At 44.1% G+C, this 14673-nt stretch overlaps 1 protein-coding gene across 1 annotated transcript; it reads left to right on the top strand.

The window, feature by feature from the left end:
* Positions 1–4970: 4970 nt before the first annotated feature.
* On the top strand, positions 4971–9578 carry nxpe3 (neurexophilin and PC-esterase domain family, member 3; the record flags this gene model as incomplete). The annotated part of the gene is made up of 5 exons (XM_083638007.1): positions 4971–5120; positions 6231–7015; positions 7276–7346; positions 8706–8927; positions 9022–9578. The coding sequence occupies 5 exons, from the start codon at positions 4971–4973 to the stop codon at positions 9576–9578; spliced, it is 1785 nt and encodes a 594-aa protein (XP_083494133.1).
* Between the last annotated feature and the right edge of the window lie 5095 nt (positions 9579–14673).

Here is a 14673-nt window from a genome sequence, read left to right as displayed (position 1 = left end):
ATCACTGCATGATGTAGACATTGTGACATCCTCAGTGGGACAAAAATTGAAACAAACAAACAGATCCCACTTACTCCCTTTTACACTGTATATAGATGATGATGATGTCCTAGCAAGCAAAATTACGTCATGATAACGTTGTGATGACGTCTTTCAGTGACGTCCAGGACAGGTCCGACAGGCTCCCTCTCCACACTCCAGGCCCACATGCGACCTGCGACGACATTATTGTATTAACTACAAAGTAACCACAGAGCAGGATACCTAGTGTTATTAGAGTCCAACATGTCTCATTAAGTGGATACGAGGAAAGGAGTTTTTAGCTTTAAGATATCTTTATTACATTCAGGCATGAAAAAGGACACCCATGGGTCCTTCACAGATACAGGAAGTGACTGGAAGTTTGGGCAAAGACCGTACATTGATAAGAAGTGACAACATAAGCGCAGCAGCAGAGCTACGCCTCCGCCATTTTGGCCCCTAAGGAAACTAGTGAACCCTCAGGCAGGCAAGGCCACACAGCATTTACATTTGCTGTAAAAATTCACCGACTACAACAGTCTATCCAGACCATTTCTAAAATCGAAAAAACAAATGTCAATGTAGAATTTGCATTTGTATAAATCTATAACAAACATTCAAGTAAATGTTAATGTAAAAATGTAGCAGATAGGCCTGGAGAGACTGAACCTGGATAGAAAAGTTTAGTGATTGTAATTTGAGATAGCATACATCTTCGTCATTTCTGCAGTTAATAGAAGAGCTTATTTTTCAACTTTAAATTCTCCTTCACAGTCATGGTGTCCTCTCTGCATTGTGCTGCTTGTTGTTGATGCAAGGCATAGCAGATGATGTCATAAACATTGTGACATCATCAGTAGCATCACTGATGATGTCATAGACATTGTGACATCATCAATGGGACACAAATTTAAACATCGCAATTACAGTGACATCACTGCATGATGTAGACATTGTGACATCCTCAGTGGGACAAAAATTGAAACAAACAAACAGATCCCACTTACTCCCTTTTACACTGTATATAGATGATGATGATGTCCTAGCAAGCAAAATTATGTCATGATAACGTTGTGATGACGTCTTTCAGTGACGTCCAGGACAGGTCCGACAGGCTTCCTCTCCACACTCCAGGTCCACATGCGACCTGCGACGACATTATTGTATTAACTACAAAGTAACCACAGAGCAGGATACCTAGTGTTATTAGAGTCCAACATGTCTCATTAAGTGGATACGAGGAAAGGAGTTTTTAGCTTTAAGATATCTTTATTACATTCAGGCATGAAAAAGGACACCCATGGGTCCTTCACAGATACAGGAAGTGACTGGAAGTTTGGGCAAAGACCGTACATTGATAAGAAGTGACAACATAAGCGCAGCAGCAGAGCTACGCCTCCGCCATTTTGGCCCCTAAGGAAACTAGTGAACCCTCAGGCAGGCAAGGCCACACAGCATTTACATTTGCTGTAAAAATTCACCGACTACAACAGTCTATCCAGACCATTTCTAAAATCGAAAAAACAAATGTCAATGTAGAATTTGCATTTGTATAAATCTATAACAAACATTCAAGTAAATGTTAATGTAAAAATGTAGCAGATAGGCCTGGAGAGACTGAACCTGGATAGAAAAGTTTAGTGATTGTAATTTGAGATAGCATACATCTTCGTCATTTCTGCAGTTACCGTAATAGAAGAGCTTATTTTTCAACTTTAAATTCTCCTTCACAGTCATGGTGTCCTCTCTGCATTGTGCTGCTTGTTGTTGATGCAAGGCATAGCAGATGATGTCATAAACATTGTGACATCATCAGTAACATCACTGATGATGTCATAGACATTGTGACATCCTCAATGGGACACAAATTTAAACATCGCAATTACAGTGACATCACTGCATGATGTAAACATTGTGACATCCTCAGTGGGACAAAAATTGAAACAAACAAACAGATCCCACTTACTCCCTTTTATATACTGTAGATGATGAGAGAGAGAGAGTGAGTGAGTGAGTGAGAGAGAGAGAGAGAGATCTAGGGTGATAAAGTCCTTATTTCTTTTGGGTCCCGTTGTAAAGGCGAATGGCAGTTGGGTAGAAAATGTCCCTGACGAGAGGTTCTGGTACTGCCAGACATGTATTCTGCCAAGGGGGGGAAAGAGCCTTAAAGAGTGGGAGGTTCTTCTGAGCATTGAGGTCCAGGATTTTTTGACTGCACCAAGTCATCAGGTGGTCGATCTGTCTGTACGCAGACTCGTCACCATTAGAGATGGTGGTGTCATCAGCGAATAACGGGAGCTTGACGGACTGATGGCTGGAGGTGCAGCTGTTGGTGTACAGGTAGAAGTATGGAGAGAGGACGCCGCCCTGGGCAACTCCGGTGATGATGGTCCGGGAGTTGGTGACATGCTTCCCCAGCCTTACGTGCTGCTTCCTGTTCATTAGGAGGTCTGTGTGGACCATCTGCAGATGGAGTCGGGCACACCCAGCTGGGAGAGATTCTTGTGCTGCAGGACCGGGATGATCGTGTCGAAGGCCGAGCTAAAGTCCACAAACAGGATCCTGGCATAGGTTCCTGCAGTGTACAGGTGCGCGAGATTGTAGTGGAGCGAGGGCCATGTTCATCACCAGATCTGTTGGCTCTGTAGGCTGAATGGTCGACTCGGAGGACTGGGATGTTGGAAGTATGGGTGCAAATGTTAAAAATGCAAAAATTTGATTTTACTACATTGCAAATGTTTGTGGTAATTCTATTTTCTTTTCAGAAACGAAAATTAAAAAAAATACACATCAAAATCCACAGATGAAAAACGGAAACAGGACTTGAGTTTTATCTGTTTCTGTAGCCTCTGTCTGTCATCATCAAGAGAGGGGGGGGAGTGGACAGTGAGAGAGAGCCAAAGAGAGAAAGACAGATAGAGCGAGAGAGAGAAAGATATAGAGAGAGGATTCACATGTAGGGAGCAGAGATGTGCTTTTTCTCTCTCTCTCCCAGAACTGGTCGGTGGGCCGGTGTGACTTGATTGGTGGGCCTGATTAGCCCCTGGGCTGCCAGTTGAATAGGCCTGTCATAGACATTGTGACATCACATAGATGACATCATCGAGTGTAACCAAAAACGTGACCAAAATTGCAGAACCCACTCCCTGGATGTTGACCTAATGTGGGAAGGAAGGGATTGGCCCTGCGATGTATAGGACTAACCATTTTAAATATCGATATGTAATAAAAAAAAATATTTGTAATAGTGGTAACTACACAGTGGGCATTTATTTTTTATTTTAATTTAGATTTTTCTCCAGGATGGTGAGGCATGTCCCGCCCTACTCTGTCTCTGATTGGGTTAAGTGGGTTTAGGCATGAAGAGTGACGATTGGTTAAGATTAGGTTAAACCTGGGGTAAGCCAATCAGAGGCAGAGTAGGGCGGGACACGCCTTTGCCATCCTGGAGGGGGGAGCGGGGGGGGGGTTGTGGCGCCCACATGTCAGTGGTCCACGAATCACCGATTAGCCTCCTACTCCCCCGTCCGTCCTCCCCCCAACGACCACTGACTGCATTACTGACTGACAAGCAGAGGGCGCAGCAACACACCAAGCGTTACCAAGCCGGGTTGTTATTTCCCCCGTTACAATGGCTGCTCGGCAGTCTGTGTGCTGTTCACTCTGCAATGTGCATCTGTTTCACTCCAGCTGCAGACTCGTCTCTCTGTCTTTCCTTCGACAGTGTTACCGAGCTGGACACAGACCGCGGACACCATGCTAATCTGCCAACCCGGGTAAGTAGGCTAGCAGAATAAACCCACAGCACTGCCTCGCCAATGTAACGTTTGCAACGAGGAACCCTTTTAAAAAGACAGCACTGTAGTGTATCCCTTGGTCCCTTTGTTGCTGGACTAGACGTCATCGCAGCTGTTAATTTGAATGGCAAACTGCTTCCTGGCGAACGAATCCGTCTGTAATGTGTGGCCGACTGGTATAAAAAGTACCGTTAACTTGAAGTGTGTTGAAGTGTGTGTGTGTGTGTGTGTGCGTGTGCGTGTGCGTGTGCGTGCGTGCGTGCGTGTGCGTGCGTGTGTGTGTGTGTGTGTCCGTGTGTCTGTGTGTTTGTGTGTCTGTGTGAGGAGTGTGACCATAGTGTGACCGCCCGCGGTATGTCCTGGTTTGCCTGATATTTCACGTGTCACTGACTGTCACATGACACCAGCAGCATTGATTTACACACGGGTCAAATTTGGAGTACACGCTTGTAAGTTTTTTTTTGTGTGACAAATCAGATGAATCCTTTTCAGACACTGTTTTTTATTACTTTCCATTCTAGTCTTTGATTTTATGGCAGGTTATATAGTCTGTAACCCTCATTTGTTACCTCTTTACATCTAATCTGACTTCTTTGAATTGGACGATTATGAGAAACTTGAGCTGTACTCGTGCTTCAAAAAAGGAACCTTCCCCACAGCAGAGTTTCTTTGTAAAGATTATTACAATTATTATGATTATTTTCAGTCTCTTTCGCTATGAACAGTCCTGGGCGGAAACAGGCAACCGGCAGCTGGAAACAGGGAGGGGGGGTGTCATGGAAGCGCCCACTGTCTCACCATGAAACTCGTGAATAGATAGATGTCTTGATTTTAGGCCAGTGGGCCCAGGCTCTCCCACCCTTACAGGGCTCTAGGGAGTCTCCAGCAAAATGAGGACAAATATCATTTAACTTCATTCACTAGAAGGAAGCACAATGCAGTATGATGTACAGAAGAGACAAATAACGTCATAGAAAGGTGTCCCTGGAACAAAACCTTTCAGCACATGGGTGTTGAAGTGTTTCTGTCTTGGGAGTCCTTGACATTTCATTTAGGATCCTTTGCATCAGACCACATGTGTGTTACAAGTCCTGTGTTTCTCTACATGAACAGTGTCGAGGGCGCTGAAAACGACACGATGCCACCATCACCATGGTGACAGCAGAGTGTGAAGTAGGGCCTGATCATGGGAGACAGAAGGGGGTCACCATGTGCCGAAATCTGTCCAAATACACCCCTCTCTTCCTCCTCCTGTCCCTGTCTGGCCTCATCTTCCTGCTACGCAACATGCACACTCTGGAGGTGAGCAGAGGACTGTGTTCTGTGGTGTGTTCAGCAGAAAGGGTTATTATGACTTTGAGAGGCCTATTGGATCTGGGGATCATTTAAACGTTGGATGTAAAGTTGTTTAACTTCAAGTTGTATGGTAAGTCATATTTATCTTTTGTTTATAGGTTACAAGGAAAGCATACTGTAGATCTTTTCTTCATAAAGACATTGACATCCTGCGTGATGCGTACATACAGTATGACCTGTCAGCCTATTTAAGGAAACATGATTTATTTCTACCACAGGATGAAACTCAAAAGACAGTTATATTCTACGCATTGTTGTAGACGAGAGTAGAGAATGTCAATATGAGCGTTCTTAAAGGTCCCAATTCGTGCAGCTGTAACCTCTTAAAAACGTGTGTCTCTGGTCCATAAAACATGATTCTGGATTAATTTGTCGAAAATATAGCAACCCCGTTTGTTGTGACGGAGTTCTCACTTCCTCATCTCGTCGCTTCCCAAGAACGGTCTGTTTCTATAATATATTCAGAACTAACAGTTCCCATTGGCCGCTGAGGGAGAGCCCGCCCCAGGCTCCCAGCGGCCAATCAGATTAGCGTCTGTGGACCAGCACGCTAGGTTGCAAGTTATCGTTAACTTAATGGTTACTACGCTAAAGAGGACATCTCAAAATGCCTAGACTTACCGAATGCACCTCTGCAGTTGCTGGATCACGTACAGTTGGCGTCGCTCCAGCTAGAAGTGTTAATTTTGTGGCTATAGACAAAATGGTGCAGGTAGCTTGTGTGAGAGAGACCCGCGCAGTATGCGTGAGGAAGCTCGTGACGTCCCAATTCCCCTCTGGGCAAACGAAGCGTTTGGGGGTGTGGCTTGGAGGAGACTACAGGGGGAAGCTGGATAGGGACAAATCCAACTGTGGCAGTTCTGAGCTTGTGACCACTCATTACAGGGAGGGCTGACAGCAGTATATATGCATTTACAAGTAAAAACAGCTTTTGCACGGAATGGGACCTTTAAGATACTCTGCAAACACCAGATGCTCTTCTATCTCATATCAGAAGATCAGCCAGATCCTTCCTTAACACGCTTTCCTCCTCTCCTTTTCTCTCTTTCTCTTCAGAACCTGAACTGCCACACGGCTTCGACCCTCTACCAGCTGCAGAGCAGGATTCACTCCGCCTTCACCCAGGAGGCCCCGCCTCCTCTCTATCACAACCACACCTTCTGTGGCCATCTGGGCCAGGAGCCCTCTCCTGAGGACGCGCTGGAGGAGCGCTACCTCTTGGACTCAATCGCCTGGCCGAAGACCCCGTTCCACTCGGCACCGCCGCCCCTGCGCCAGACGAGCGACCCCGTGCACAGCCTGTTCGCCATCCTACCCACCACCAAAGCAGGGCGGGAGTGGCATGTGGGCGACCAGCTGGAGGCCCTCGTCCAAATGCACGACTTCCAGGGACGTCCCAAGCGTTACGGGGGCGACTTCCTGGTGGCTCGGCTGCACTCCCCGGAGCTCGGGGCGGGCGTGGCGGGTCAGGTGCTGGACCACCACAATGGATTTTACTCCGCTCTGTTCCCGCTCCTCTGGGTGGGATCTGCGCGGGTGGAGATCACGCTGGTGCACTCCAGTGAGGCTGTGGCCGTGCTGCGCAGGCTGAGGGAGGAGAGGCCTGATCGGGTGTTTTTCAAGAGCCTGTTTCGCTCAGGCTTCCTGTCAGAAACCACTGTGTGTAACATGTGCCTGCCGCCCAGCCAGCAGCCGCTGTGCAACTACACAGACCTTCACACCGGGGAGCCGTGGTACTGCTACAAGCCAAGGATGCTGAGCTGCGACACCAGGATCAACCACGCCAAGGGAGGCTACCAGAAGCACCTGATCACCAACAAAGAAGCACTGCTCTTCCAGAGGTTTGTATAGTATTACAGTTTGAGGAAAATATACAATACCAGTCAAAAGTGAATGTACTGTAGTGTTTTCATCGTCAATCGAATCAAATATAAATAGTTTTGATGTCTTTACTATTATTCTAAATGTGAAAAATAGTATAAAAACATGTGGAGTGTCCAAACATTTGACTGTGTATCATAACAGGACATACTTTCATATTCTATTTATCACCACTCTGTTTTAACATTTAGAAATACATTTTTCTTCTTCTTTTTGTCAGTGGTGTAAACATCAAAGTCCATATACATGCTTCAGGAGCGGACAGAATCAATGTGCTGCCTAGGAAGAAAGGTAAACGGCAGAGGAATGTGTGTATTGTGTTTTGTATGACAGTTTCTACGTCCTTCGTTCTCTAAATTCATCATCTCCGCCAGGTGAAGGCAGATCACGTATAGTGGGCATCACGTCGCATCTCTCTGTCCACACTGAACACGTTGTCCGGTGCGACATTTTAGTGTACCAATTTCGCACCAACAGAAAAAATTAGAAAATGCCTATGCAGTGGATTTTACTTGACACAAGCAACGAGTTTCAGTTTGTTTGAGGTGAAACCAGTTTCTGTTTGGTTAAAATGCCTATGCAGTGGATTTTACTTGACACGAGCAACGAGTTTCAGTTTATTTGAGGTTTTTAATAATGCTGCAACGTTTCGGTCACAAGACCTTCATCTGGCATATGGTATGGCAGAACACTGGAACCTATTTATAGGAACCAGGACAAAAACAATTATCCAATGGGAGCAAGGCAATCATGTCAAGACCCATGGAGTAAATCAGTGCAAATAACTGCAGGTGTGACACAATTACAGATACAGTATTAAAGGGATAGTCTACAACAGACCCTGGAATAAATAGAAAAAAGGTAGGCTATATGAAACAATAATAATAATAATATAACTCAAAGCATGACATTTAGAAGGAGTTCATCATTTAGGCCTTTTGGCGCTAGGGTTTGTAAATGAAAAATCCAAAAAACTTCTCTTCTTTTCAGTAGAAGGTCATGATCCCCACCCCTAGGTGGCGAGGCAACCCTTTCAATACCACAGAAGCGTAGGGAAGAAATATCATGTTTCATATCATTAAAATGAACAGCTACGGGATAGTCCCTGTCATTACGCCGAATAGTATAGGAATAGTGGTTCCTATAAATAGGTTCCAGTGTTCTGCCATACCATATGCCAGATGAAGGTCTTGTGACCGAAACGTTGCAGCATTATTAAAAGCCTTGAAGTGGGAGTCAGTGTGCGGGAGTCCTCTTTTTTTCATTTGATCCTGCCTTTTCCGACGCACCTGACGTACACGGTTGTGCAGAGATTTCCTCTCTTTGAGTTTGTTTGAGGTGAAACCAGTTTCTGTTTCTGTTTACTATATAGTTTAGTATTTGTTGTATGTGAAGCGCTAAAACATACTTATTTTGGCAGGCGATGATTTACCTTGTGCCTATGTATCGATATTGGCCTTCCTAGTCCACTGCATGAGTGAATGTGGATCAGACCTGTGCGTAAAGGCGCACAGGTGCTTAGAGTCCAGACTGGAGACGTAACCACCGTTAGTATTTTGTGTGGTTAGGCGTAGCGGAGCCTGGTGGAGATCTGCACTCTACTGAGTGCACTTTTCTAGTTTTGTCTGCAATTTTCTCGCTCTATTTTAGATCAGCCAGAGGCAGAGAGCAACAGTACAAAGCCAGAGCCAATCAAGCTAACGCCTTCTGGATATTACTACGGGGGCTCATGGAGGCCATTAGGTGGCGCTACAATGCGCCAATTCAACGACTCATCTGCCATCACTCAGTGTCTGAGGGGCAAATTGATCAACATGTATGGAGACTCCACCGTCAGGCAGTGGTTCGAGTACCTCAATGCTTTTGTACCAGGTGAGCATTGCCGTGTCTCCATTTTTGTCCTGCATCTTTGCTTTGTCCATCTGCCTTACTGTTACTCTGCACCCTTTTATTCCACCTTTTTCAGAATTAAAGGAGTTCAACCTACATAGTCCGAAAAACGTCGGGCCCTTCATGGCAGTGGACAGCACCCATAACATTCTCCTGAAGTACCGCTGTCACGGTCCGCCCATCCGCTTCTCCACTGTCATCTCCAGCCAGCTGCGCTACGTGCCCAACGAGCTGGACGGCCTGCCCGGAGGCCCGGACACCGTGGTGGTCCTCAGCGTCTGGGCCCATTTCAGCACCTTCCCCGTGGAGGTGTACATACGCCGGCTGCGGCACATTCGGCGGGCCTTGGTCCGACTCTTGGACCGGGCCCCGGGTACCCTCGTGGTCATCCGCTCTGCCAACTTCCAGGCCCTGGACCAAGAGGTGAGCCTGTACAACAGTGACTGGTACTCGCTGCAGCTGGACCTCGTGCTCAGGGCCATGTTCAAGGGCCTGGACGTGCTGCTGGTGGATGCCTGGGAAATGACTCTAGCGCACCACCTGCCTCACGCCCTTCACCCGCCTCCCACCATTGTCAAGAACATGATAGACATATTCTTGTCGTATCTTTGCCCAGAAAAGAAAAGGAGCTAACAGAAATAGGAGGTTAGTGACGGATACACCTGTCCTGAGTGAGACCTGGTGGTGCTGCTGTGAGCTAGAATACTTGTGGATGAGATGAGTCCATCAATGATCAGTACCCTTTTGTTCATCATCATCATCAGTATATAAATGGGAGCTGCGGCTCTGTCTGTTTGTTTCTCTGTCCCACTGTGATTGTCCCACTGTGATGTCATAAATCCCATTGTGACATCATCAGTGATGTCATAAATCCCACTGTGACATCATCAGTGATCAGTGATGTCATAAATCCCGCTGATGACATCATCAGTGATGTCATAAATCTGACAGTCCTTCAGTGCGTGAGATCCTTAGTATGTTAAAATCCAAAACTCCCAATTTTAAATTGGATTTGTTTTGTTGTATTTGGTGTTCATCCAAACTCCATACAATTTCACACGATACAATTTCACTCCTATCTTTAGAAAGGGGTTTCTCTCGTCTGGTACCTTTGAACACTGTTTACTTGTCTAGTTTATTCTGGAAATGACAAAACCATTGGCACGATGATAGTTACTATACATCCATCCAATATTTGTTTTTGTACGTGTTATTGTTTTTTGTTTTTTGTTTTTTTAATGAAACTGCCTCAATTTGGAGTTGGTGTTCTTCAAGATTGCAGTTTGAGCATTATTTTTATGCCTCCGTACCGGACCTACCGGTGTCGGTACAGGATCGGCTCGGCCTACAGGATCGGTTCGCCCTATTCATAGCTTTCAAGGGGCGTTACGTGCTGCCGGGAACGCCCACCTGGCGGTCAAAAAACTTGTTCATTCCACTGCCACCCGAGTCGACTAGTTTCTCACGCTGTGTTTGTTCAGCCGTTTGTACACACGTCTTTGCGGCCAACATTTCATCAAAGGTAAGCTCAAGTAACATTACAATAATGATTAAAATACCCCGTTAACGTTACTTGAGCTTACCTTTGATGAAATGTTGGCCGCAAAAACGTGTGTACTTTGATGGTAGAAAAAAAGCCATTTGCCCTCCCCAGCGACTGAACCACGTCTAATCGCACAAATCCACAACCTCCTCCTGTCTGAGTTTTCTTTCTCCGACGGGATTCTGTAAAAGCACAAGCCAGGCGTGTCTCCTCGTCGGTTAGTGCAACCGATAGCACAACAGGTATCCGGCATTTTGGCTGAACAAACACAGCGTGAGAAACTAGTCGAGGCGGCCAGCGGAATGAACAAGTTTTTTTTTTACCGCCAGGTGGGCGTTCCCGGCAGCACGTAACGCCCCTTGAAAGCTATGAATCGGATGTGCTAGGCTTAAATTTATTTTCAAGGCTCATGTTTATGAGAAATGGTCCTGTAACACTTGAATCATGATCATTGAATGTTTGTATGATTCATATTTTTAATGTCTATCATATCATGTCTGATAACATCAGACATGATAGATAGCTTAGCTAGATAGCTTAGCTTGTTAGCTAATCTAAAGCTGCCGGCCATTTTGCCCACATTCATCTCACGTGTCCGACGTACAGCCAATCACAATGTGTGCCCGAGCCGATCTTGTAGCCGATCCGAAATTGCACTGACACCGGCGACAGCTATGGCCGGTGGCATTATGTTTGGGTTGTATTTTCCATCCGTCCGTCAGTCCGTCCGTCTCATGTACACAATATCTCAGGAACACCTTGAGGCAATTTTGTCCAAATTTGGCACAAATGTCCACTTGGATTCAAGGATGAAGTGGATTAGATTTTGGTGGTCAAAGTTCAAGTACACTGGACCTCACATACCTCTCATATCTCAGTAACATTTGAAGAAGGAAATGGAGTCTTAACGAGTTGACAATTCAGTCTGATTTCAGGCTATGGCCATGATGAAAGGAAGGCCTGTGTGGGAATTCAGCCAGGGCACTGGAGTTACACCTCTTGTGAAGATTCCCGATGGGATCTTTATTGACCGCGGAGATTCTAGACCTTGATTTAACGTCTCATCTGAAGGGCTGTGCTCACTCACAGTACTGTCTCTGCCCTGGGGCATTTGGGGATGGGGATATTATTCATGAGACCAGAGGGAACAGCACCTCCTACTGGTCCTCCAACACCACTTCCGGTATCATGGCCTCCATCCAAGGACTAGCCAGACCTGCTTATCTTCGCCACCGCAGCTTCCCAGTGATGTAATGCAGGAGGAGCCATGGTGCTGGCTCAAATATAGTGATAACTTCCATTTAGCCAAAAAATACACTTATACACATATAGCTTTTTTTTTAATTCCTTACAAGTATTCACTACATACATTTTATACAAGTATTCACTAGACACATTTTATACAAGTATTCACTACATACATTTTATACAAGTATTCACTAGACACATTTTATACAAGTATTCACTACATAATTTTATCAGTCTGGACAGACATGGATGTAAACTGCTACTTGACTTGTTGACAGAGGCATACAACCGCGAGGCGGTTATTTGTGGTTTCTTATTTATTTGTTTTGCCAAAGGTAAACTGTGGGTCCTTGTTTCAAATGGATTTCCTCAGCCTGTTCAGTATTGAAAATGTATGTTCAATCTCTGGTACTAAGTCATGTTACAACATGTTGGCCACAGATTGTAAAATGAATGAGTTAAGAATACTAAATTATGTAAAATGAAATTTTAAATTGGCTTCTCCTTGGTTATGTTTTTGCGAAATGGCATTAAATGCATTGTGGTTACATTTAATCTCCACCTGTATTTAAGGTTTTGCTTGCTGACAGCATAAACGTATTTTAATGTAAATGTATACAGTAAAAAAAAACATGCACGTCACTATAAGTCACAGCAGACAAGAGTGTGTTGTGATATAAGCAAGACCTGTAGGCAAAATTAAAATGTACCATTTTTTCTTTTTCTAAACAAAAACTGAAGGCAATCTTTCAGGCAAATGATTTCAGTGCTCATATCTTCAGACTCCATTCCCTCTGGCTGAACTGAGCCTTTCTGTTAAGGCCATGGTCGAGGACAGCAGTCCCTGCTGTGCTTCAGCTGGAGGGAAAGCTGCTGTGCTTTTGAGTCTATTGACTTGCAGAAATAACATTCAAAGACTAGAGACCATATTGACCTATTGTAGTATGTAGAGTTGCATCCTCCTCATACCTTGGAATGACAAATACTGTACGTTTGGTTTTACAAACAATCAAGCAAGTTTTTATATGACATTAAAAATAAATGCACCTTAAGTTTACAACTCCTTTTGTTGGTGAAGCAAAGCCATCATGAGCAGCTTACCGTCATATCAAGTGAAGCCACTAGAGTGTGTGCATTAGCCAGATGCTATATACAAGGCATGGTCTTTGCATTTACTGCTAAGAATGACCTTTTTAATATTAAGTTTTTTCCAGATTGTATTTTTTTTCTCTTCAGTTTCAGTTGTTTTATATTATGGACATGTACATTCAATGCCAATTATTCGAGGACAGGGTTTAAGTGTTCAGAAGTCAATGGTGAAGACAAAGACAGTGGAGATAGTTCATCCAGAGGTTTTGTATTTATCAGGTGTGTTCCTAACTTCCTGTCTGTCCTTTGTGACCACAGCCAGGCTGTGGTGCTTACAGTACAGGGACATTGCCAGTGATTGTAAAAGCTAAAGCTGAGCTGTTATGTTTGCCAGTATAAGTGCGCTATTATCCAGTCTGTGCTGAAGGACCAATCCATGACTTGAACTGGAAAGCCATTGTTACCTGTTTATGCAAATTTGGGGTTGATCTAGGAACAAAACAAGGTTTGAGCCAATGAAAGGGTGGAAAATCTGTCATAAAATTAGCATACTGCAAAGAAGCACAATACTCGGACATATTGGCCCCAGCTGTAACCTCACATTAAATATTCATATCTATGGTACAGTGGCATCACGTTGCATCACAGTCTGCCCTGTCCAGCAGATCATGTGACTATTTTGTTTACATAGACACAACCACTATCTACAGACATGTTTTGATAAGAATTACATTTTTATCAGTATTACTGTATGCTCCAAATGCAGCAGGTTTCACAGATTGCATTTTTAAACAGTTGTTGCTGAACCACAGATTAAAATACAAAAATATATGTATGCCTATTAAAGCAAGCATTATGCATCAAGATGTTTGCATTTCATTCGATTGAATGCTCTTGAATCTATTGAAGGAGGGCAATGCTCTTGAATCTATTGAAGGAGGGCAGGGGTTTCCACAACGCATGTCTGGAAAGTCTGGCAAACTGTGGAAAAGGAATTGATCATCTCCATGTTTTGAAAAGTTTGGGATGCACAAATGACATCTGGAAGCATGTGGAACAGAACAGTTGGTCAGTGCCAAAACACAATTGAATCAAATGTAGCTGTCGACCCACTGTTACTTGATATTATATTAGTTGACCCTCACCATGTAGCCTATCATTCTGATGCCAGCTCTTGCTGAATGAAGCACAGACACACTGCTGCCAATATATTCCAGTAATTTACAAGTATTACGACAGGAGTTAAGCAATTTCCTAAAAGGATTTGGACATTACAACTGGTCAAACAAATAAAACCTTGTGTTCACTCTTAGGATTTAAGACTTTAAATCATTGTTAATAGTGAAGGGGTTACACTTTTTTTCTGAGTAGGAAGGATAGCCTGAAGCTTTGAGAAACACACCTGTGATCAGCTAAGAAGACCTCAGCAGTGAATAATGCTCTTCCTTACCTCAACGTTATCACTGTGCCATTGGGCAAGGCATTTCACATGCAGACTGCTCTAGTTCTCTTCACTCAGCCAATCACACTGTGCAACCTTACATACATTATATTAAGGGGGAAACACTTAATAAATAAAATGTGTCTTATTTCATATTATGGGCCTGTCCCAACTGACAATGTCTTAACTGCTGAATAATGTAATAACTTGTCAAAATGTAATACTGTAAAATGTCCTCAAATGGGATGGAAATGTAATAAAATCTACTAATGTAATTAATTCTCGGATAATGTAGTAACCATATTTTTTTTTAACAAGAGTGGAGCGTAATTTGATGTGATGTAATAGTGATGTAATGTTGACTAATGATGTAACTTGAAAGAATAAGAACGACTTTAGTCGTTACA

This window comes from Poromitra crassiceps (assembly GCF_964638095.1).
Source record: "Poromitra crassiceps genome assembly, chromosome: 6".
NCBI lineage: Eukaryota > Metazoa > Chordata > Actinopteri > Beryciformes > Melamphaidae > Poromitra > Poromitra crassiceps.
This window is presented reverse-complemented; position numbering and strand designations above follow the sequence as displayed.